The sequence below is a fragment of the Balaenoptera physalus genome (assembly GCF_965194825.1).
Source record: "Balaenoptera physalus genome assembly, chromosome: 20".
Lineage (NCBI taxonomy): Eukaryota > Metazoa > Chordata > Mammalia > Artiodactyla > Balaenopteridae > Balaenoptera > Balaenoptera physalus.
Window position 1 is genome coordinate 50,088,857 of NC_138901.1, and position 26,003 is coordinate 50,114,859.

At 38.2% G+C, this 26,003-nt stretch overlaps 1 protein-coding gene across 5 annotated transcripts in view; it reads right to left on the reverse strand.

The window, feature by feature from the left end:
- The window catches only part of BLMH (bleomycin hydrolase), a 42,125-nt gene that overhangs the window by 14,036 nt on the left and 2,086 nt on the right, over positions 1-26,003 (reverse strand). For all 5 annotated transcript variants that reach the window (XM_082443534.1, XM_082443532.1, XM_082443531.1 and 2 more), the window contains exons 3-11: positions 24,053-24,162; positions 23,073-23,214; positions 22,390-22,478; positions 20,994-21,086; positions 7,499-7,654; positions 6,454-6,612; positions 6,271-6,338; positions 4,355-4,472; positions 1,634-1,703 (exon numbers count right to left, since the gene is read on the reverse strand). In XM_082443534.1, coding sequence (XP_082299660.1) covers positions 1,634-1,703; positions 4,355-4,472; positions 6,271-6,338; positions 6,454-6,612; positions 7,499-7,654; positions 20,994-21,086; positions 22,390-22,478; positions 23,073-23,214; positions 24,053-24,162 — 1,005 coding nt within the window. The remainder of the gene's footprint in view (positions 1-1,633; positions 1,704-4,354; positions 4,473-6,270; positions 6,339-6,453; positions 6,613-7,498; positions 7,655-20,993; positions 21,087-22,389; positions 22,479-23,072; positions 23,215-24,052; positions 24,163-26,003) is intronic.

The following is a 26,003-nucleotide window of genomic DNA, read 5'->3' on the forward strand; positions in this document are numbered from 1 at the left end:
TTATAAGAGATCACCAATTAAAAAATATGTTGCACTTTAATTCATAATAGTTAATTTAGCAAGTGCCCCATAATCACAGAACAATAACAGAAATCACAGGTGGGGGACATGCAACTACCTGATGATGAGCAGATACGTACCAACAGCACTGATATTCATTTACATAGAATCACTGAGCTGCTGAGTTTCACAGCAGATCCCAGGGATAGTTAGCCAAAATCCACCAATGATCATTTCATGGGGAGATGAAAAGACTTGGAATGACAGATTAAATGGCCTCTAGGTGTTGGCCATCACCTACTACTAGCCTGTGCCACTCAATTGCAGCTTACTCAAGTCTTGTCAAGGCTCTTCTAAGACAGTAGTTTTCAAATATAAACGACTGAAGCCCCATCTGCTCACTTCCAAACCTCCACCTTTTACCCCTGGAAATCTTAGAGCTCTAAAGAACTTAGCTGGAAAATCACTTAAACAAAGAGGGAAGCAACAGGTAAAGAGTTGCTGAGATCGCTATTTTCTTTTTCTTTTTTTTTCTTTCATTTTGTTTTACTTTTTTTAAAGAAAATTTCTGGCTGATTGCTGCTTGGGTGAGATAGCTGAAGGTTGATTCCAAGTGTCTGGGTAATCTCACTGGATTCCCTACCTATTTCCTTCCAGTCTTCTAACTAGTCTAGAGAGCTGCGGTTCATGTGTCCTTCCTAGCCAGAATCTACTGGCTAAAAGTAAGAAATATGGACTCTGGGAAACAGCTGCTACAAGATGTGACCAGCACATAACACACACGCAAATACATGGTGACATGCATAATATACTCTGGTAGTTGCCACTTTTTGGTCTGAAACTCTAAAAATTAAAGCATAACAAGACCTTAAAAGGCTTTTATCTACTAAATCTACTATGAAAAACAGTCTTAAGAAATATGGTCTCTAAGATTTGCAAGAACATACCCTAAACGGTTAATCAATGGTGATCGCTGGGGAGCAGGATTATTAGAGATTTTTTCCCCCTCTTTTGGTTTATCTGTAGTTTTTATTTTTCTACAATTCATATATTACCTGTGGTTTTTCTTTAAGCCTAATTACTATAATTTACTTATGACTTCTGCCTGCGTTTTGATTGTCAGAATAAAACCGTCTAAATGGTAACCATGGCATTCTTTTCCTCTTTAGACTTCACAACTTCTCATGAGTCTCCAATACATGCCTAAAGTTTCTTGCCAATCCCATTCTCCCACTAGAAAGCTTCTGATTTTCTAGAGAGTTAGTGCAGTAAACGAAAATGCACCAAACTCCATACAGCAAGTGTCCTGGCAAAGGGCAAACTTCTTACGGGCCAAGTGATTCTGGTACAAAGAGGTGTACTAGGGTCAGCACGGTTTGGAACAAATGCCAGCACATACTGATCTCAGAGCCAACCAGGGAGTTCAGGCCTACCATACTGGTCGTAGGGATCCTGGGGGCAAACTAGATCCTCAGATTTTTCTCCAGAATAGTCTAGCTAATAATCTAGCTAATGGGACCAATTACTGAAAAATAAAAATGATCCACACTAGGGCAGCTTTTTCTTCCCATTAGGAGGCAGAGAGTAGAGCAGACCTCGTCACTCTGAGTTCGTATTACCAGATTAAGCTTACCTTTGTGGCCGTGGTCCTCACCCCACGAATTTTCCACTCTCCATTTCACGAAAGCACCCTCCTGACCATCCTGCAAAAGAGCGGATGACAGTGTGTGGTCTGAAACTAGATCCGTCCTCATGAGGTGTCGTGTGATTTCAGCTCTTATTCAGCCACTCGGAAGAAAGGGCCTTCGCTATACAGCAATGACATACATGACCAGGGCCGTGTATCTTCCACTATAACCAAAGGGATACTCTAATAGAAGTGGAGTTTGAATCTCTTGGGGTGAAAATGCAATAAACCCAGCAAAGCGATAAATACCATTTTCTCCTTTACATTCTATTGTATACAGAAAATAAGCACATTAAAATGCCTCCTGGCTAAGGAAAACACAATATTAAATTACTGAAAGCAGTGAACACCATCTGAAGCCAGAGACTCTTGCTTTTAATTAGTCAGCATTCATTGCAAAGGTATCCCACTGTATTTATTTTAGAAATGATTCTAAGACCTAGTCAAGAGTTTAAAAAAGAAAACAAACACATTCTCATCAATACAGCCTACTTTTCTTTCTTAGGGGAACCGAGTAATGACACTCTCCAATGTGTTCTTTTATTGATTCAGTTACACAAATATTGAATTTAATACAATAGAGATTGAATGGCAAACCAAACACTATTTTCACAAAACAAAACCCAGGCAGTTCCGTTCTCCTTCTATCTTCATTAATAAAATAAGCTCAATTTTCATCTTCTTAAAGGGACAACGATACTCATCCTGATAACCTTCATTTACAGTCTTTCTTACAGTGACGCAGAGAGGGATAAGAAGGCTGCACTTGGGAAAAAGACTGTTCTCTCTCACGTTTACCCAGGGCATTAGCTGATGTCAAAACAACTTAAATCTCTGTAGCATGAGAAGAGAGCTGGCTCCTGAATTATCTCCTAATGATTTCATCTGTCAACTCCCACCTGCATAAAACTGCATGAGTCTCATCTACATGGGATTTGATTTTACTCCTGACAGTTTTCTTGAATCTCAGTAATTTTCAGTCTCAGAAATAGCCAACAATCAAACCCACAAGTTTCAAACACCCTTATCTGTACTACCTACCCCTTAATCTTAGCCCCAGGTACCTTTAAAACCACATCAATAAACTATACATTCTGGGGCTAGCTTATTAAATGTTTTGGTTTTCTACTCCCTGCATTATAGTCCATCTTTACTTTCCTTTTAAATATAACTGTTAGAATCTATATCACCTAAAGTCATTTATTATAGTAAGTTTGAAAATGTTTCCTCTTCTTTCCTTTGCCAATGAATTCCTGCATGACCTAGATCAAGCCATGTCATCTACAAATATAGAATAATATCTGGACCTCCCTCAGAGGGATTCCAAGAAACCAGAAACACGAAAGAATATCCCAGAATACTTACTAGCATTTATCTCTGCATCATCATTCAAATGCAGTGCAAACTAGTTTTGCAGTGGTCAAAAACTCAAAGTGGAAGGAAGAGAAAAATCTCAATATAAAATTCCAGTTATGATAGTATCGATTCTGCTTTATAATATTTACAGGTAATGTAGCTCCATTTCCCAGAGGGGAAAAAAAAGCATATTAATAAACCATGCCAGTGAAAGCATGGAAGTTCCAGAGAAAACGACATGGAGTATGTATGATTTTTATTTCTGAAAAACAGGAATACTCTATAATAGAGATGGAAAATGATAAAACCCAAAACTCTCCTGGAAATTACAAGGTTTTTAGTTTGTTTTCCTTTTTAATAATCCTCTGAATAGTTTAAAAGTTTAACTTTAAGGAGCTTTAGTAATAAATCCACTGAATTTTACAATATAGGAGGTCTAAACATAAATATGAACAACTTAATATTTTATTCTAAGTATTTTAGTAGTATTTTATTCTAGTTTATTTACTATAGAATTTTATTTCATTACTTACAGTATTTTACGAGAAGTTCCTTCTAATATTTTGCTTCTAAGGTCAAGGTAGTTATTCTGTGACTTTCTTTCCAATTAGGCTAGGAAAAGAACACTTTTGCTTGCAGTGGTAAAGAACTAAAGTATTCTGAAGTCTTCTCTTCTTTATGACCCCTGAGCACAGGAGTAAATATCTATTCTACAGCCTAGAAATAAGGAGGCTTATTTGTGAAATAAAACTGCAGTTGTTGTTTCCAACACTGTGTCTTAGAAACAGTGATATTACTAGTCAGAGTATTTCATAGGAAATTCAACATACTTTTTACATTCAATTTCCTGAAGCTCTGCATAAATCCAGTAATGGGCATGGAGTCTACAAATTATTGTTATTGACATTTTACTGCAGAAGAATCTGAATGACAAATGAAAGGAAGGTGAGTCTGAACATAAGTCATCAAGATATGAACACTTTCAGGGCACATTTTAATTCCTTATTAAACTGAAGTTATCCTCTCCCAAGTTCCCTTGCTGACCTCTTTTCACACCAAGAATTTCCAAAGTTACAGAAAAGCAGTTACTTCCTTACTCCCTGCTGACACAAATTCTGCTCCTTATGGAAAGTTTCTATTTTTATTACTTCTGAGCATCCAGCCAAACCCCAAGTGAGGCAGGTACAATGTCTTGCTAACTTTTAACAGAAATCATATACACTATGAAGAAGCTCTGCTGGATTAAATGGTCTGCAGGAGCATGTAGATCCATCTATGCAAACACTGGAGTGGGCACGCTGAGGGTCATACCTTTTCTGAGACAGCAGTGAAGGTCATGGCGTGGGTCATAAGTGACTCACCAAAAGTCAGCCTCTCAGCTTTATTCATGTTCTTCATGGAGACACCAAACACTAACTCATGGTCATAGCTGTAAAAGAGAACAATAGCACAGAATATAGAGAGTACAATCATGGGGGATAATTGGCTTCTGGCTGTAAAAGGATCATAGAAGAACCTGAAGGGGCTTTGCAGCTCCAGATATATCTGGGCTGTAGCTCTTTAGAGAACGTGGTACGTGCAAAATTTAGTCTCTCAATGGGATTCCATTCTCTCTGTGTCACAAGAGTACTCAGAAAAATACGAAGTTATTAAACATAAATTCCCCAAATCAAAAAGCTGACAAGATAAGCTTGCACTGTCATTTTGGCAAGAAAACTTAAAAGTTTCTGAAGTAATTTCTTTCAAAAATGGTCTCTTTTTAGCCGGCAGAAACACTCAGTTTCTGAATTCATTTAGACCACTGCTAACTGTGAAATTTAAATAAATAGTGTCAAAATATTGGAGAATATTTTCAAAGTTTAAAAAACTTCATGAATTCTTTTAGCAGATTTCCTTTCTCCTGTTGTTAACTGTCAAGATATTTACTCAATTTCCTACAAGTAATAATTACTTACAAGTAATGCTAAAGTGATATATTTTAAGTCAAGGAATTTGAATGATTCAGTTCACAAATGAATCTTCATTGTCATAAACAACCAGGAGGAATGCTTTAAAGTGTGTATGCATATTAGTCCTAGTTGTCATAAAGACAAAATACATAAGGTATCAAAGTAATAGAAGTAGTTAAGAAGGCTCAAATAGCAAACAAGAGATCTGGAAAACCTTTCATTATATCCCCAAACGCACTGAGCAGATTTACACAGTAATCAATTACTATTATTTTTATAACTTTCGTAATCCAACTTTCTTTTTTTTTTTGGCTGCGTTGGGTTTTCATTGCTGCGTGCAGGCTGTCTAGTTGCGGCGAGCTGGGGGCTACTCTTCATTGTGGTGCGCGGGCTTTTCATTGCAGTGGCTTCTCTTGTTGCGGAGCACGGGCTCTAGGCACGTGGGCTTCAGCAGTTGTGGTGCATGGGCTTAGTTGCTCTGTGGCATGTGGAATCTTCCCGGACCAGGGATCGAACCTGTGTACCTGGCATTGGCAGGCAGATTCTTAACCACTGTGCCACTAGGGAAGTCCCAGTAATCCAACTTTTAAGTTGCCTTTTTTAAAAAAAATATTTATTTATTTATTTGGCTGCACCGGGTCTTAGTTGCGGCACACAGGATCTTCATTGCCGCATGCAGGATCTTTAGTTGCAGCATGTGGGATCTTTTAGTTGCATCATGTGAACTCTTAGCTGCAGCATGTGGGATCTAGTTCCCTGACCAGGGATTGAACCCGGGCCCCCTGCATTGGGAGCATGGAGTCTTAGCCACTGGACCACCCATGGAAGTCCCTTAAGTTGTCTTTTAAAAAGTAATTATTGTACAAAAAAAAAGACAAAAAGTATGTGGTATCTTTGATAAATACTTGGTATCAAATACTTGGCATCACATTGATTATATCTTTTACAATACTACTTTGAGTGTTACATTGTTGTTTTTTTTTTAAATCAAAAAAAAAATTTTTTTAAGTGTCTTTCTCATGTAGGATGACTTTTTAGGAACGTCCAACAATTTCAACTCAGATATGAAGTATGATCTTGACTTCCCAGGTTAGAGCATATAAGTATGTGGAGTTTCTGCTACGAATCCTCAAATTCTACAAAATAGAAAGAAAGAGACCCACCCTCAGGCCAGCCTTAATCTTTGTGTGAACCTGAGCTGAGTCACTTCGTACCAAGAGTGCACTCCAGCAGTCACAACCCACAAATGATTTTCTACTTTAAATTTCTTGCACTCACACATTCATGTCACTGAGGCCCAACTTGCCATTGAAGTGCTTTCCAACATCACAGCCAAACCATACAGCCTAGAAATAGAGGAAAGAAGATGAAAGAAGTCAACATAAGTTCTTCCTATTACACCAAAGAAGTGGGAAGAAAAGGTTTTAACCCCTATGCAGAAGACAAAGAAACAATACCAACCTCTCCATCTTTGATGGAGGCAGCAACCACCTTTTTCAATAAGTCAATGGGCTGGTTGTTATATAGAGTTTTCCTCCCTCCAACCATGTTGCTTAAGTAGTCCACCGTGTAAAGTCTGCTGTACTTATGGTGGGGTCGAGGGTCATTCACTAAACAAATCTATTGAGATCAAGAACATGTTGATTAGAACATAAAACCAGGAGTGTCAAGCAAGATACAGACCTCTCCTTTAAGTTCATATATTTGTATCAAGCTTAGCACCTCTGCCTACAAGAACAAGCATTACACATTGTTAAATAACTGAGAAACAAAAGGTGGCAAGGTCATGTGAGAGAGGTCCCTGTATATCCTAATTAGTATAAGGGACACATTTGGGAGTTGCATCAACCTGTTTTTCCTACTGGCGGGAATCACCCCAAAACTAATTCTGCAGAATTGTGTGCACTGAGTATGGCAAGATGGCGATTCACGAGTCCATCACTACAAGACCTCTGCTCTCAAGTTACCAGAAAGGCTCAACATCTGGCAGTACCACAACTGAGTTGGGACTCCATCATAAAAAAACGCCATGTGCTTTTAAGATGGTCAAGATGCCAATGAAGAAGGGGCGCTAGTCATCTTGCTAGGCAGGTGGAGAAGCCCTGAAGTGAGCGGGAAAAACTAGGATGGGGCACTGCTCCCTTCCACAAGAGAGTCCCAAGAGGGGCCCACAGTAGAGTGATGCTCTGAACCCATGGTAAGAAACACCCAATATACTTTTATTGTCTTCGCACCTGAGAATGACTCAGGGCCCAAATCAGGGGAGCATATGGGAATTAAACTGACTGCTGGCCCATAGTTAGAAAAGTCTCTGAAGAGGAGCACTGGGGATCCTAATATGACCAACTGAATTGGTACATAAAATACCTCAGAGGAAGGAGGAAAAATTTTGTTTAGTGTCTAGTTTGATGAGCATGCATGGTAACCCAGGAATCGTGTATTCTTTCTTGTAGTCAACAGGCATTTGAAAGTAAACAGCCAGTGGCTGCCAGTGCCAGTCTCCAACCTTATCTTCCATATTGAAGAGTGGCTTGACATGTTCCTTGTAAAACTTCAAGGGTGTTATGGGGCCAATCTTCTGATAGTTTTTATCTTTGTCTCGATACTCCCAGGTAAATGTCTCTGGTGGATTACCCAAACAGATACACACCACTCTGAATATCTGGAAAAAAGGAGGACAGATAAGCGATGGCTAGGGGGAAGCAGTATTTTTTACCTCTTCATTTTCTTCTAGCTTGGGAAACACAAGGAATCAGTGGCTAAATTCAAGCCAGAAATTTCACAGGAAATCTAATATTGCTCCAAAAATTGGAAGGTTGATGTCCAGGATTTGATATCAGCCAACTTCTGAGTTCTTAAATAAACACTGTGAACAATACAATTCTGAAATGTTAATATTTAGTGCTTAGTATTTGCCCTGCAAGTTAAACTTCCTTAGCCAAGAAATCACTCACCACTGATACACAACAAGACCTGGGTTGCTGATCTGCTGATTATATTTCAAGTGACAAATAATTACATACATTTTATAAATGGATTTCCTTCCCTTTATGCTTCTAGGTTTGGCTTTGATTGTGACAGGGGTCTCTACTCACAGAAAAGTCATTAACTTTTTTGGTGGAGCTTAGATGACAATGTCTATTAAAATTATTATTAGAACAAGACTAAATTTAGTAGTAAGGTACCATTTTTTGGGTTGTGAGACCTTAACATACTTTCCAATGATGTCATAAAACCTTCAATTAGCATTATTACAATTCAAGGATATTTCAATATTTTATATTATTTTCATCTTATAGAAAGACAAAAATAGAAGTATAGAGACATACCTTCCTCTTCTGCATCAAATTTGTTTTATCTTTTAAAAAATACACACTACAATCCGCTTCTTCTTTCTCCACCCCAGGCACCACCCTAATCCAATCTTATTACCTGTATTATTTGCTCCATACATTTGTATTGATATACTCCAATACAGTCAAAAGAAATGGACCCTGTATTTATTAAGTGTGACTATTTTGTGCTAGATACTATATATCTGCTAGGTTAACTTAATTCTCACAAAACTCTCTCAAGGCATAATTTCCCCTCCTTTTTCTTTTTTTCCCCCCAAAGAGATTGAGACTCAAAGAAAATAAGTAACCTACTTAAGATCACATAGCTAGTAACTGGCAGAACCATGGTCTAAACTGATGTCACACACTGTCCAAAAAAAAAAAAAAAAAGTATTGCTCCATTGGTACAGGGTTTAAAACAAAAAAGGGAACATTTATTGACTGTTTTCTGTGCTGTACTACAATCTTTAAATATCATATCTCTCAATCCTCTCAAAAAAAAATGGTAGGTATTATTCACATTTTACAGATAAGGAAACCAAGGTTCAGGGAAATAAATAGCTTGACTGAAGTCTTAAAGCCAATAAATCACAAAATTAGGATTTGAACCCAGGTCTGACCTCAGCACTATTTCTATAACACCATGAATTAAGCATTTATCGTTTACTGTAACTTTCTGGGTTTCCTATAACCTGTCTCTTACAAAAGGTCATAAACTTCTCAAGGATAAGGACCAGGTCATGGATATTTTGTATCTCCTATAGCATCTAGCACTATATCTGACCTAGATATGATAACTAATGTGAACACTATTCCACTCTCCACCACAGGATGAATAATTTCAGAAGTACCACCCTTTCTTCAAGTCACTTCCTTGTTGAAGATTCAATAATGCTTTCCTATTACCTCCCATAACAAATCTAAACTCCATGACCTGATCTATTTGTCTTCTTTTTTTACTTTGGCATAACATACATTCAAAAGGTATGCAAAGTGCACTAATCTTACATATACAGCTCGGTTCAATTTTTTACATAGGTATACACCCATGTAACCACCATTCAAATAAATATACAGAATATTTCCAGGGTTCCAAAGGTTCCCTAGCTCCCTTCCAGTCAATAACCACACCTTCCCCAAGGTAAGCATCATTTTGACTTATATAACCACTGATTAGTTTTGCCTGTTCTTTAATTTCATATAAATGGAATCACACAGCATATACTCTGCTGTGTAGGGCAACCTTTGTTGACATAATGCCTGTAAGATTCACTCATGGTGCTGTGGGTATCACTAATTTGTCTTTACTGCTGTGTAAATATATTATAATTTATTCACTCGTGTTGGTGGACATGTGAGTTGTTTTCAGTGTAGGGTTATTTATAAAGCAGCTAAGAATATTTTTATCCAGACCATTTTCCAGGGCCTTGAAGGAATTTACATACTCTCCAGCAAAGGAAGAGAGTTCCAGTTGTTCTAACAATACATTCTTGCCAAACCTGGCACTGTATTTTTAATTTTAGCCATTTTGGTGGGTAAGTAATGGTATCCCCAATGTGGTTTTAGCTTGCGTTTCTCTGATGAACATGGTTGGATTTTAAAGGCTCTCTGTAACTTCACCCAACCTTATCTCCCATCACGGAGCCTGCTCACCCGTCAGGCCTGTCTCTGTCTCTCCTTACTGTCCACTCAACGCACTCAGCTCGTTGTCACCTTCATAACTTTACTGTCTCTTCTGTTCCTCAAAACCCAATCCTACTCCCATGCTATAAAACTCAGTGCAGGGAATTCCCTGGCGGTTCAGTGGTTAAGACTCCACACTTTCACTGCCGAGGGCCCGAGTTCAATCCCTGGTCAGAGGACTAAGACCCCGCAAGCCATGTGGCACAGCCAAAAAACTAAAATTAAAAAAAAAAAACAAAACTCAGTGCAGGATGACCCTTTTCCAGAAAGTTTTCACTAATTAAATTTTTATGTCAGAAGTATTCAGAGAAGGGAGAAGTTAGTGTGATCTAGAAAAATTAACATTTGATTCCATAGTGTCAGTTATGTTTCTCTACTGTCTCCCCTGCTAGACTTAATCTACCAGGGACAGAAACTAGACCTTAGACGTATCCCAACAAACACTAGAAGAACCCCATTAAAAACAGTTTTCTTAAATTGAAAGTTCTTCTCCAGTGACTGGTGTAAAACTTAAATTTAGGAGTTCAAACTGGGCAGACCCTAAATGCAGAACAAAAGGGAAGGCTTAGAGAATAAAACAAAGCTATAGCCTGTAAGAAATAAACCTTTCCTTCCCCTCCTCTCCTTGGACCCCAACTCTGGAGAACTCTGTTGTCCTTAACCTGATAGACCCCACCCTCTTCCTTCACTTTACCCTTCACTCCCTTCAGAAATGTCGGCTCCTGCCTCTGCTCTAGAAAGAATCACCAGAGAATGATCTATGACAGCCTGATTTCTTAATACGCCCAACCCCACCACTTTCAGCCAGAAAGACCACTTAAGGAGCTTAGTTTTTGATACCCCTTAGCTGTATATTAGTAGTTGTTTTGAGCAGCCAGGACTTCTCCAGACTGACCTTTAGGTAAATTCATTAGATACCCCAGTCCCTATCTGGCTTTAGGGAACACATGTCCAAGATCCCCCAATTCTAAGTCAGCATCCATATGTCATCATCAGCCGCTGAAATTGTATTTATTTCTCTTCATCATCTCCAGTGCATTCATTCTAGGCCTCAAAAAGCCCTGAGACAGACTGGAACCTGATACCAAGGCTCAAACTTATTCTCTGAACCAAAGCTAGAAAACTAGACATAGGCCTGCCTATGACATTAGGCCTATAATTAAGGATAAAAAGACTCTTAATTCATGTGTTATTTTGGAAGACAGAGCCTGACTCTACCATCTTAACAGAAACAGATTAACCTACAGATGAAGTTATGTTTGCCTTTCATTTTATGTTTTGTTTCCCAAGAGAAAATCTTCCTTTACTAGGATTTACTTTGTGTTTTACGAGCCTGAACAGCTGCTCCTTAAACCACCTCTCCTTTAATGTTGTATCATTCTCAGGTTGGTTTCTAGTACAGAAAAGCAGCAGCAGGGCATCACATCAGCAACTGTAATTGAGCTAATCTAGCCATGGATTAATGAGCTATGTTTGGGATTCATAAGGACCAGAGAGTCATTTTGTATTTGCTCAGCACCAAGGCCACAAATGGCACCTTTCATCATGAGGACACTGCCACTGGTAACTAAAGACAATGACAATGTAAGTATATAATCAGAACATGTTTAAATAAGGAAGGTTTTATAGACTTAAATGATGTGTATTTTTAACTAGTAATCGTTGTCACATGTGTATGAACATTTTATATGGGGTCATTCTGATTAATTCTCAGTCATCCAAGGGTGGTTTATCCAGTTCAGTTAGGCTCTGGCCAAAAAAAATGAGGCTAGGGCTAGGCCTAATGAAGATTTAAGACAACTAAGTGAATTTCTGTTTACTTTTAAACACATTCTAAATATAAATGAGTGTTTTACACTATAATTTACATATACCTCATTATGCATTTGACTCCCTATCTAAAGTAAAAAGTGTTAAATCATTCCTTCCTTCTCCCCAAAAATGCATTAAAGGAAACCTACATTTTAGTTATCTAAATGAATTCTATGATTAATCTTTTTGGAATACAAATACTTATGCCCTACTGCATATGATTTATAAATCTAAATTTTTATCAAAGATACACATAAGGCATGAATGAGGATAAGGGTGACATCTCTTTCTCTTGGATTTTAGTAAAACTGTAATTTGAGACATGTTGCTTTGTTTACTATGACTATAATTATCCAAAGCCATTCAGAGTCAAGTCAGTTTATAACACTTTGGAAGGAATATTTGGCTGCAAGTCAACTAACAATAGTTAAACAAGCTCTAATTTTTTAAAACTCTCCAAAGTATAGTCTCCAGGGCCCCTGACACTACATTTCTTGATAAGAGACTCTGCTGTTCTGAAATAATATTCCCGGTTCCCAAAGTATAAAGCTGGCAGTGAGCTGTGGATATCTGAGTCTGCTCTCTGGTGAGCAGCTTGGGAGTGTCACCTGCTTCTCACAAGATGCACTTGGTATTCAGGACAAAAAAAGATACTGGACACTGAACACAAGTCATTATGCAGCACTGAATACTGGTGAATAACAGAACCAGGAAAGGGAATGGAAAAAAGAAAAAGGACACAGAAAGCATGAAATACAGGACATAGGGAAAGAATGTGGGGACCCCAATTTAAAGACAAATGATGTGGGATGGAGTCAATTCCTATACCCATGGCTAAACTGGGAGACAGACATCAAGTGAGAGGAGGAAGGCAGGATGCAATAGTTGAGCGTCAGTCACGAATACTTAGAAGGGTGAGAGTTGAAAGCCAGCTACAGGCAGACGCAGAATGGAGGAAACTGTAATAATTAGAAATGTTAGAATGGGAAGGTAGCAATGGTAACAACCAAGCTACTTGTAATGGAGCAAAACTGGTAAAGCTAAAAGATTTCAGTGCTTGGAACCACTGCAGAAGTGACAGAATATTAGAATCTTCATTTGTATTTGCAATACTGTATTGCCTAGTAAAGTTTAAACCACTGTAGAAATATTACTTACTTCTATTGTTATAAAAAGGCAAAGCTACAGTGCCATTAAGAAATCACCTACTCTGACTTTTTAGTTTCACTGATGGAGAAATTAGGCTCATAGGTAAAATGACCTATTGATCACAGAGTAGAATGACCGCAGGACACAAAAGTGGTCAAAGAATATAGCTGAACTTTGAAGAAAGTTCAGTGCTAAGGGTAAATGGACCAGTTACAAGAGGGAAGGAGTAGAGACCTTAGTGACTGCTGATAATGCAGAGAAAGGAGAGAGAAGACAGCTCTCTACTGCTTTCTGGTGGGGAATGAAAGAAAGGCAAGGATCTGTTTTAAAAAAAAAAATCTTACCTGTGCCTGCAAAAGCAGGCAGAGAAGGAGATACTTTCTGGGGGCACCAAATGTATTTTCAGGCAGGGAAAGACATAAAAAGGTACACTTAAAGGGCATGTGCCCTTCTGTGATGCTAAGGGAAATGAGGTCATACAGATGATAACTAAGAGTCAAATGATCATCTTGAGACTCCTTCTAGAGTGGTGGTTGAATCAAAGAAATAGAAATTCGGACTCTCCAGTCCCACCCAGACCTACTGAATCAATCTGCACTTTAACAAGATCCCCAGGGGATTTGACTGTACATTAAAGTTTGAAAGCACTACTTTAGAGCACATTTATTCTTTCTCTCCTCCAAAACCTTGCTTCTTCAATTATTGCTTCTCTCATTCGCATCTGCTATCCCTTACCACACACAGGTTTCCTCATCACTGCCGAAAAGCCCTCTCCCCTACTTGTAACCCCTCCCACTTCAGATACCATACATCACTCCAATTCTTCCCTCTTCCTTGTCCTCCACATCAGCAAGTCCTGACAGCTTCACTTCCAAGACACACCCCCAAATGTATTCATTTCTCTTAACCCTCACTCTCATCAATCTGGTCGGAACCACTATGATATCTCATCTGCACAACCACAAGAGCCTCCTAACTGGTCTCCCTACTTCCTCTCCCACTGTTTTATTTTTTACCATCCATTCTCAAAACAGCCAGAGTGGCATATTTTTAAAACAAAAATTAAACCATGTCACTCCTCAGCTTAAATTCCCCGGTGCCTAGCTCACTTAGAATAAAATGCAATATCCTTACCATGGCTCACAGGCGCTATATTAGACGGTTCTCATTTCCTCTGAGATCTATTCCAGCCATTCCCACTCTCTTTCCAAGCTCGAGTCACACTGCCTTCTTTCTGTTCCTCAAAAATACCAAGCTTCCTCCTGTCTTAGGGCTTTTGCACCCACTGTCTCCTCAGCCTGCTATGCTCTATGTCCAGATCTCTGAATGGATGGATTCTTCCTGCTATTCATATCTCAGCTCATATTTGACCTCAGAAAGGCCTTTTTTTTTTTTTTTTTTGGCTGTGCCACAGCTTGCAGGATCTTAGTTCCCTGACCAGACATTGAACCCCGGGGCCACAGCTGTAAAAGCCAAGCCCTAACACTGGACTGCCAGGGAACTCCCTGGAAAGGCCTTTCTTAACCACCCTATCAATCACCGCATTCTATGTTCCTCAGAGTACATATCACATCAGATTGTTTATTTACTTGTGTATCGTCTGTCTCCCTCCACTAGTATGTAAAATCCATGTGAGCAGGGACCAGGTCTGTTTCAGTCATCACTGCACCCACAGTGCTTAGAACATGCTTAATATTTAGTAGTACTCAATAAATACTTATGGAATAAATGCGTATCAACTTCTCTCCTCTGCACTGCCGAGCTTCTTGAAACTCCCTTTCTCTCCGTGCCATGGTCTGACTCCTCCCCACCTAGCTCCTTCCCTTCTCCATTCCACACACCCCTACTCAGGAATCGGCAGCCTTTCCTCAGTCCTCAGAGTCTCTGGCCTGTCTGCAGCATCTGACACTGATGACCAGTACCTACATCACGCAGTTCTGGCACTCACTTTTATAGAAATAGAAGTTTTATGGAAACAGATTATTTTCCAGAATTCTTTACTCAGACCTATTCTATCCTTCCATTCTCCCTCAGGAATTTCAATAATTCGCAAGGCTTCAGCCACCTGTACTAGTATCACTATCACTTTTCTAGATCATTCTCTTTCCTGAACTTTGGAATGATTTCCATATGCTTGAAACCTATTTCCAACTGGACAGTGCCTTGGGACTAGGCACTCTGAAGTCAATATTTCTCCTCTTCACGGTGGCCTCTGAAAAGAGCTTCTCTTACTGACGTGTGTGACCCATAGCAGCATTCTCCCAGTTGCCAGGCTTAAAACCGTAAAGTTATTTGTAATGATGAATCCTTGGCAGACAAGTTGCCAAGTGCTACAGATTTTTCCTCTGAGATATCTCACATTTCTCTCATTTCCATTTCTATCATCACTATCCTCGTTCAGGCCAAATTAGTACCACCTGGACTGCTGCAGCTTCTAACTGGTCTTCCTCTCTTCCTTCCAGTTTCACCTATTTAACTAACTTAATCTCCTGAAGTGCAGCTTTACTTCAAAAGGGAAATGCAATTTGTGAACATAATCTATTTCCTTCAAGAACCTCAAGGGAAAGGTTAGTCCCCTCTTCAGTGTCAGAAATGTCCTCTATGACTATCAAAATAATAATTCCTTTCCTCTTCCAGAATCCAAAAGAGAAGACCATATTAGAAAATGTTACTTCTTAGCAGCAGTGGCTCTTAAACGAGAATCACCTGAGAAGCTTTTAATGGTATAGATGCCACAACTCGACAAATGCCAAAACAAAATTCACCACGAAAACAATAAGAGAACAATGAGATGGGGCTAACTCTACAAACACTAAAACACTACAAATAGCTTCAGTAACTAAAATACAGAGTTACTGGCAGATGAATAAACACACTAAAAGAACAGAATGGCATGCCTGGAGATTTTAGAACTGATAGATGGCATCTCAAATTAAGGGGTAGGGAGAGGATGGACTATTTGAAAAGATGTGGGTCAACTGGGCAGCCTTGAGAGGAAAAAAGTTAGATCCATATCTCATACCCTATGCCAGGATAAATTCTAAATGGATCAGAGATTCAAACACAAAAATCAAAACTCTATAAGTACCGGAAGAAAAATGGAAGAATTCTTTTATAATTCGAGAAAAGCTTTTCTAATTAAAAACCACAAAAAATTTCAAATTTGACTATATATAAGTAAAAAATTCTGCATAGCAAAAAAAAAAAAAGCATATCACAGATAAGCAACAAACTAAGAAAAAAATTTTGCATCTCATATCACAATGGGCTAATTTCTGTAACATGTAAGGAATACCTAGAAATTGATAAAAGACCAAGAAAAAAAACAAGGAAAGGATAAGAATAGACAGTTCACAGAAAAGATGCTTAGCCCCACTCAAAGTAAGAAAATATAAATTAAACCTACAATGAGATAGTTTAACTATCAGACTGTTTACCTGTCAACTGTGTACCTTATCAGATCGGTAAGGATCCGATTGTTTGATAAATGCACTGCCTTGATAAATTTAAAGGGAAACAGGTTCTGTCAGATATTGTTGATGAGAGCGTAAATTGATAGACCCTCTAAAGAGGTTGATTTGGCATTATATATCAAAGTTACAAATGTATATTCTCCCTGACTCAAAAATCCTATTTCTATTATGTTTTTTAAAAAAAAAATCTCTGGAAGGATGACTAACAGCTAAAACTAATAACAAAAACTAATAAAACTAATTTGGGGGCTTCCCTGGTGGCGCAGTGGTTGAGAATCTGCCTGCCAATGCAGGGGACACGGGTTCGAGCCCTGGTCTGGGAAGATCCCACATGCCGCGGAGCAACTACGCCCGTGAGCCACAACTACTGAGCCTGCGCATCTGGAGCCTGTGCTCCGCAACAAGAGAGGCCGCGATAGTGAGAGGCCCGCGCACCGCGATGAAGAGTGGCCCCCGCTTGCCGCAACTAGAGAAAGCCCTCGCACAGAAACGAAGACCCAACACAGGCAAAAATAAATAAATTAATTAAAAAAAACAAAAAAAAAACAAAAACTAATTTGGGGGTACATGGTAATTGGAAGGATGGAGAATAGGGTAAGAAGACTTCTCACTGTATATCTTCTTCTATTTTTGATATTTATGCTAAGTGAAATGTCAGACAGAAAAATACTGTATCATATCACTTACATGTGGAATCTAAAAGATACAACAAACTAGTGAATATAACAAAAAAGAAACAGACTCACAGATACAGAGAACAAACAAGTGGTTACCAGTGTGGAGGGGGAGGGGCAATATAGGGACGGGGGAGTGGGAGGTACAAACTAATGGGTATAAGACAAGCTCAAGGATGTATTGTACAACATGGGGGATATAGCCAATATCTTATAATAACTGTAAATGGAAAGTAACCTTTAAAAATTGTATTAAAAGAAACTATAGGCTTTAGAGAAAGACAAAGAAAATGAAAAAACCAAGTTATAAAACAGTGTATAGGATCCCTTTTTAAAGCTATTTTTATATGATCTTAAATGAAAAAAACATGTTAGAAAATGCACCAGAGTGTTAGCAGTGATAACCTTTGGCTCACAAGGACTTTCTATGTCATCCTTCCCTGTGTTAGTTAGTATGTAATTTCTTATATTTATAAAGTTTAAAAGCACAAGCATTATTCATGCTCCTGGTGTAACACTCAAAAGCCTCTAATGTGCAACAGTGTAGAATGATTAGCAAATGTAATTCAAATATGTTGTATGTTTCAAACTAAGAAGTTAATTGTTCAGTTGAAAAAATAAAATAAATGGGTATACCTCCCAAAGAAAGATAACTAGGCCCTAATCTCAAGGAAAATGACCTTGACCTTAGGTCTGAAGCAAGCCTAAGCCCATATATTGTTTTTAAGACCTGAGAGCCACTGCTATAGAATTTCCTGAGTAAATCATAATGACTACCTGTCTCTTCCTATGGCACTGATAAATATTGTTTCTGGTCTTTGTTTTATGTTTTGTTTTTTAACAGACAAGAATTTTGGTAGAGAATACATTTAATAATCCTAAGGGAATCTGGAGGCTAAAAGAGAGTAGACACACTAAGAAAACACTACAACAGAAGTGACTACACGGTTCCAGATCTGCCTTGTCTGTCATCACAACAAACAACCTGCCTTTCTCTTCTCTTAGAAAGAATGCCTTTAGCATAAATACATTTCATTCAAAGCTATCTGAGCTTCATGGCTGATAAGTCATCATTTTGATGTGCCTACAAGGCTAGGCAAAACATAGGTACTAATTTGTGGCTTTAAAACCACAGCTAGACTCTTCATTACATAAGAGTCAGGTTAAATAAAGAGCTATCTAGGGGATTGTAAAAATCTAAAGACCTATACCACACAGAATTCTGTAGTCAACAGCTTACCTAGAATCATTAAGTAAACAACCCTATTTATAAAACATCCATACTCAGGACTTGGTAAGGTGGTGTTGTACTATTTTTCCAAGGTTAGGAACAGGAGAGAAAAGACATGTGAAATATACCTGCCCTAATTCTTTTTTTTTTTCTTTTGGCCGCACCACACCACATGTGGGATCCTAGTTCCCCAACAAGGGATCGAACCCTCGCCCCCTGCACTGGAAGCACAGAGTCTTAACCATTGGACCGCCAGGGAAGTGAACCTGCCCTAATTCTTATCAGTTAATCCCAGAGTCAAAACATGGATTTTAGACATATCATTTAAAAGATCATTAAAGCAAACATCTTAAGCCAACAGAATGCTTGTGATTTGCAGTAAGTATTATCTGAGCCCGTTTCCATAACTCTTTATAGAAGCTTCATCCTTACTACACCCCACCATCTTACTAAAATCATAAATAAAGGCAAATTATGCAGGAGATATGGCCTCAACAGGAGAGATCATTCCAAGGAGGAAGGGAAGAAAACTAACATTTATTGGACCACTGCTATGTACCAGGCACTATGCCTTATACTCTTATACTTAATTTCTTATTTGATCCCCACAAAAATCCAATGAGAAATATATTTTAAACCCCAAACGGAATCTCAGACAGGTTAAGTATTTTATCCAAGATCACAGAGCTGTTAAGTGATAGAGCCGGAACTGAAACCCATGTCCTACTCCAAAACCTACTTTCTTCTACTACAATCAGATACCTCTCTTAACAAAGAACACTTAAGGAGTAAAGAAAGAGGTAAATATGAGATAATTTAAATGTATCTAGCAAAATGAAACCTCTGTGTTCATCCACTGAACAATATTTAAGAAATGAATATTGTATCAAGCTAGACATGTTACACTTGAACAAACTGAGACTTCAGAGCTTCAGGAACCTGTCTCAGGTCACATGGCTGTTAAATGAGAAGATTAGATAGCCTGACTCCAGAGACCATGCTCTCGACTACACTATGCTGCCTCTCTAAAATTCAAAGGAAAACACGAGTAAAGCATTAATGTTGTGCACTGCAGTGAAAAAATTTAGGCCATCTTAATTCCATACAAACAGTCTTGAAAGGACTGTTAGTTGAGTGATTCCTAGTAATGGGCCCACTAGATGAAAAAGGGAAATGTTTGTACTTTTCTCCAAGTGATTTCACGGTTTTATACATATTCATCTGGATTATGAATAGTATTTAGTAATAAAGATTTTTAACTGCCTTGATAATAAATATTACTGCCTTATATTTGTTTAATGCTTTTTAAGTTTTCCAAAATGTTTTCACATACATTATTTTAACTGTTATAACCAACGATAGCTTCTCATCTTTATTCCTACAGAATAAAACCAAAAGACCTGGCATCTACCTAAGATCCCTCACAGCTCTGCCTTTCTAGCTTAATTTACTACCAAACACAATCACAAATGTTACGTTTCAGCTACCCTGTTCTCTGAAGATTCCACCTTTGTTCATGCCACTGTACATGCGATTCCTGTTGTCTGGAATGGTTTTCCCAGTTACCCATCTGGTACATCTTTACTGCTCTTTCAAGTGCTGGTTCCAATATCTTCCCCATGAAACCTTCAGTTCACTGAATTAGTCACTCCCTCCTCTATGACCACCAAATCCTTTATAACACATCTCTCGCATAGGATTTATTATAATTATTCATGTGTTTCTTTTACGAAGAGATTGAGCTCCTTGAAAATAGAGACCATGTCTTTCTCATCTTTGTATTCCCAGTGGCAAACTCATAGCACGTATTCAATATTTATGAAATGAATAAAAGAGTGAATTATAGAATAATAAATTGGGAAATAGAAGATATAAGTACAAGTCCCATACTAAACTGCAAAGTTTATACCTCAGCCTTTTCAGCTGTAAAATAAGTAATTTTCTTTCTTTTATTTTTTAAAGATTCTATACTTTAATTTATTTTTTATTTATTTATTTTTGGCTGCATTGGGTCTTCGTTGCTGCACGCGAGCTTTCTCTAGTTGGGGCAAGCGGGGGCTACTCTCTGTTGTAGTGCATGGGCTTCTCATTGCGGTGGCTTCTCTTGTTGCGGAGCATGGGCTCTAGGCACGCGGGCTTCAGTAGTTGTGGCATGCGGGCTCAGTAGTTGTGGCTCGCAGGCTCTAGAGCATAGGTTCAGTAGTTGTGGCACACGGGCTTAGCTGCTCCGCGGCATGTGGGATCTTCCTGGACTAGGGCTCAAACCCGTGTCCCCTGCATGGGCAGGCAGATTCTTAACCACTGCGCCACCAGGGAAGCCCTTTTTTTAAAAAAAATATTTATTTATTTAGGCTGCACCAGGTCTTAGTTGTGGCATACAGGATATCTAGTTGCAGCATGCATACTACTTAGTTGTGGCATGCATCTGGGATCTAGTTCCCTGACCAGGGCTTGAACCCAGGTCCCCTACATTGGGAGCTCAGGGTCTTACCCACTGGACCACCAGGGCAAGTCCCTAAAATAAGTAATTTTAATTCAATTCAACATTAACTACAATGACCACGTTTCCCAATCAATGTAACAGATAGGAATATTCTGAGAGTTCTTTAGAAGGGTCACAAAAATTCCAAATAATTGTTATTACCTCCTCCATCATGGCATCCTGTGTGGCTGAGATTTCTCCTTTGGTTGCGCCGCTGTGTACCAGGTTCCTTAGTCGTAGACAGAATTCTCTCATCTATGACAGAAACTTATTCAGTTACCCAAATTCAACTATAAATGAGCCTAACAGACCAGTGCTAGCTCTAATTTGAAGTATAACTCAGCCAAGACCCCGGGAAAAGTTCATAAAAGCAAATGCATTTTTCCCCAACCAGTCCACTTAAGCGCAGAGCTAAAAACGCTCTCCATAAGGAGAAAAGACATGGATCATTCCCCAAAAATACTAGATGGAACTGCTCCTGCTCTGCAACTGATGGGACCCTCTGTGATACATGTCTGGGGATGGGGAAAACATGTAATTCCATAATGCCATCACCCTCGGAAAAAGCAAGAGACAAGCTGATTATGCCACTAAGTCACTCTAATAGATTTTAATTTACAGTTTTACTGGTTGTCCATTTCTTCTCTGTAAAATCATTATGAACATGGCTATGCCAACCCCCAATATACTTTTCATTTTTGTTTTCAATTTTGAGAGATGCCAAAGATAAAGGTGAGTCATAAACCTAACCACTGTGCTAAGGAGAATCTTGCTCCCACCTGAAATGGAATCCAGTGCTATACTATTAATGACCTTTTAGCCTGTGGATAATATTCCCCAGTTTCCTGGGTGGAAAATAACCTACTTCTAATATTGAGGAAACACATTTACAGTTTATTTTAAAATGTAGTCTTTCTCCCAGGGATGACAAATCCAATTTTAGCCTCATAGATCAAGACAGCAGATTCTGGCAACTCCCAGTTCTTAAAAAAGATGTCTGGCTGGCAGAGCAGCATCCCTGTAGGATCCACAATCCTCCTTGGGAAAATGGGTTATGCAGAGAAGAGAGGATGATTCATTAAGACAACTAAGGCAATAAAAAGCAGTTCAGTGACTATACCAAATGTTAAGTGAATGGATAAACTACACTGATATAGTTTGGAGAAGCCGCAGAGCTCTGCATACTCTTTGAGGAAGTCTTCCGAAGAGTTCTTTTTGGTTTTACTAAAACATAATGCTGCCCCAGTCCACCTCCACTAGAACCAAGTTAGCATGCTGGTGGCTTAGAATGGGACTTTCTTTCCTCAGTACCCATAAGAAAATATTAAAATCAACGGAAATAAAAGTGGGAGATTTTTAAAGAGAAGGAAAAAAAACACCCTAATCTCAATTATTTTTAAAGTTAATATGAGGCTACATTGCCTTGGATAGACACTGAGTAGCTATCTTGTACACAGACTGTGTATACTGAAATGCCCAGGAACGTCCCTGGAAAATCAGTTAGGAGTTTTAAGGTAAGTATACGACAAGCAATCCCACCCTGCTCCATATGCTGTACCTTGTGATTCAGAATATCATTCATCCTTTTGGTTGCCTCTGTTGTATAAGATTCAGGGAAGCACTTCTTAGGGATAACACCATATTTTTCTAAAAGAAAACAAATTTTAATGTTCAATAAAGTAAACGTATACTCCAGTGTCAGGAACCCTGGCAAAAATAGCTATTGCTTTTAAAAATAGGCCATATTTTGCTAGTCTAACTCAGAAAACTTAATGACCTTACAATATTATTAAACAGGTCATTTAATCTGCCTATTTATCCATCTATCTTGAATTAATTCTGTTCTTTTTAATCTAACACACTTTGTAAAGTATTCAGCATGATGAAGTTTCTCCAAAAGACAATTTTTTGAATGAGGACATTTTCAAACAGCTGCAGTTTCAATGCGTTTCTTGATTACATCAATGGATAAGAGATAAACTTTTTCATAGCAAGTTAGTTCTACTTAATACAACCTTTTCTCCTCTAACTCAACCTTCACAGTACCTATCTCCTTACCTCTAATTTAAGAAAGGTACTTAATAGGTAAGAGTGTGAGATAAAGGTTCCTGGAGCTAACTGTATACCCCTCTGGGGACCAATTCTACTCTGTACTTAACCACCAAAGAAATGGCCTATGCCTAACTACAGAGCCTTGCTTGATCATGCTGGGTTTCAGTTTCATTAGAGGAAGGCTCTTACCAACAATATTGACAAGCATATCCCATTGTCCTCCATCATTTGCAGGATTCGTAAGCAAATACTGCACCAGCCTACCATCCTCAGGCTCCTTTTTCTGGGCTGTGTCCACAAAAGCATTTAAGAAGAAATAACAGCGTTCAACCTAGAGTAAGAGAAATTAAATAAAATTAAAGGAGAAGAGAGCTAATATCTTTATTGGCATTATCAACAGAATATGAGTCCTGGAACTACTGTAGACCCAACAGAGTAGGTATTTTTAAACTAAAGTTGGTAATTACATAGCAGTATCTCTGGGGCTTCCCTGGGGGTCCAGTGGTTAAGACTCCACACTTCCACTGCAGGGAGCACGGGTTCGATCCCTGGTCGGGGAACTAAGATCCCACATGTCACGTGGTGTGGGAAAAAAAAAAAAAAAAAGCACTATCTGGCTTCATGAGAATGTCTGAAGTGTTTTCCTTTATCTGTGTGTACACATTGTAATAGTTTATCCAAAACAAGGCACTGCTTTATTCTGAAACAGAAAAATCTGATATTTAGAGCCTTCAATCAATAAAGATCTAATGGACACATATAACATACACTTTAAAGATAAAAAACTGGAATAAAATTATTTACTCTTTTTCAGATAAGTATTACCCGGAGAAAGGGAATTAGGTCCTAGAAATACAAATAATCTACATAAAGATGCTAAAAGGGGAAATCACTGAAAACAAAATAAAAAATTTTAAATAAGAAAGAAACAAGGAAGTAGTAAGGTGAGTCATCAGACTTATTATTTCATTGCAAAAAGTAGCCACCTACCAACCAAAAGTAGTTCTGCCTTTGAAAAGAGTCAACTTTTGATTCTTTGGAAATCAGAATAAATGCTGTCCCATCTATAATGGAAGGCAGACTATAACTAGAAAAGCAAGAAACGAAGAGATAGTCCCTACCAAGGTTGATATTGAAACAAAAAGAGTATTTCAAGATCAGTCCCATACCTTGTCCCAGAAAAAGAGGTAAGATTGACTAAATTCAAATTCTTCAATATTTAATTTTCTCATGAATGGAAGTCTCATAACATTCAGACAAGAAAAGATCCAGCATCGCCCTGAAAAAAGAAAGCAAATCAAGAAATTATGATGAATGTTCACATAGATTACATTGTTCCAACTGTATTTCCCAACAGTGAGTCCATGACAAGATCTTGGACAATTTAAGACCAAATCAGAAAGAGCAGAAAGATACAAAAACAAAAACAAGAAAGGTAGTACTTACTATCTGTAATATATATGCAAAGGTTTATATCCTTAACATATAAAAAAAATCTCTTTACGTATCACATAAAGAATCAATTATAAATCACCTAAGAAAATTACATTAGAAAAAGAAATACTGGTAGAGAAACATGAGCAAAGATCATGAACAGCTAATTTAATAGTCAAAAAAGATACAAATAGCAAGAAACATTTTTTTAAAGTTCATCATAAGACACCTGTTAAATGGAGAAACATTATTTTTCAATTAATAATGCCCAATATTGGCAAGGAAGTGGGGAAACAGCATTATTATACACCCTGGATAGGAATCTAAACAGGTAAAAAAATATCTGAAGGCAATCTGGCAATATATGGCAAAACCTTTAAAAAGTCTCTACCCTTTAATGCGGAATATATAGTATATGCTTCAATATAAGATGACTCTAACATAAGTCAATCCCCATGCCCCCAACGAGAATTTTTTTTTAAGTTATTTAGTTAACTGGATTATATAAACACTTAAAAAATAGATGAAATAGTAACAGTCAGCCTATAATATTTAATTTAGTAGCTTTAACATTTAGATATTTAAAATCATATTAATATAACAAATTGATGTAGAAGCATTGTTTTTTCCACTTTCACATGTCATTTTCACACTGATCCACACTTTTCACGTGCATCTTGGCATCAGTGCCTTTACCATTATTAGATCCACTCTTTCAAACAGAACACATCATCTTTCTTCCATCTACTGTGTTTGAGTCACAGCAATGCTTTGAATCCATGCATAATGCTGTCCCTAAAAAATGTTATGCCACCACTCAACCATATAATCATATTTGTCATTTGTCCTGTAAGTGGATAATCACAAACTCCACAATGTCACCATCTTCTGTACTTCTGTACTTCATCTTAAGTGATCTTTAGAGGTCTATTTACAAGGATATCCAACATTTCCACGTGAGGTCATGTCCTAGAAAAATACTGCATTCAAATTTTCTGCTTTTTAAAAAAACTGATTCAATCAAATGATCTCCATAAGCATCCCAACTAGCATGGATCAAGGTCATTTCAGAGTAATTAATGTCTTTGCCAAAATGTACTTTACTTCAAATTAAATTAACTGAGAATGCTCATTATCAAAGTCTTTGTAAAGCCTCACACATAGGGTAACTCTTTTCTAAGGAAGATTCAGAGGGGAAAAACCTTGACTTTTATCTGGGCATAACTTTTTTACTAATATGAAAATACGTTCACAATATATTGGTAAGTGAAAAAGGTAGGTAGGTTACCTAACAATATGTAAGGTATCACCCTTATTAAACACACACACACAGAATAAAGACCTGACAGAATACTTACTCATCGGTATTTTGCAAATATTCTACATTGAACAACAGTAATCTTACAAGAAGAAAAAATAATTAAAAATAAGTAACTACACACAGTGTTTTTCAAAAGTCACTAATGGGGCTTCCCTGGTGGCACAGTGGTTAAGAATCCACCTGCCAATGCAGGGGACACGAGTTCGAGCCCTGGTCCAGGAAGATCCCAAATGCCTCGGGGCAACTAAGCCTGTGCACCACAACTACTGAGCCTGCGCTCTACAGCCTGCGAGTCACAACTACTGAGCCCGAGTACCACAACTACTGAAGCCCGCACGCATAGAGTCCGTGCTCCGCAACAAGAG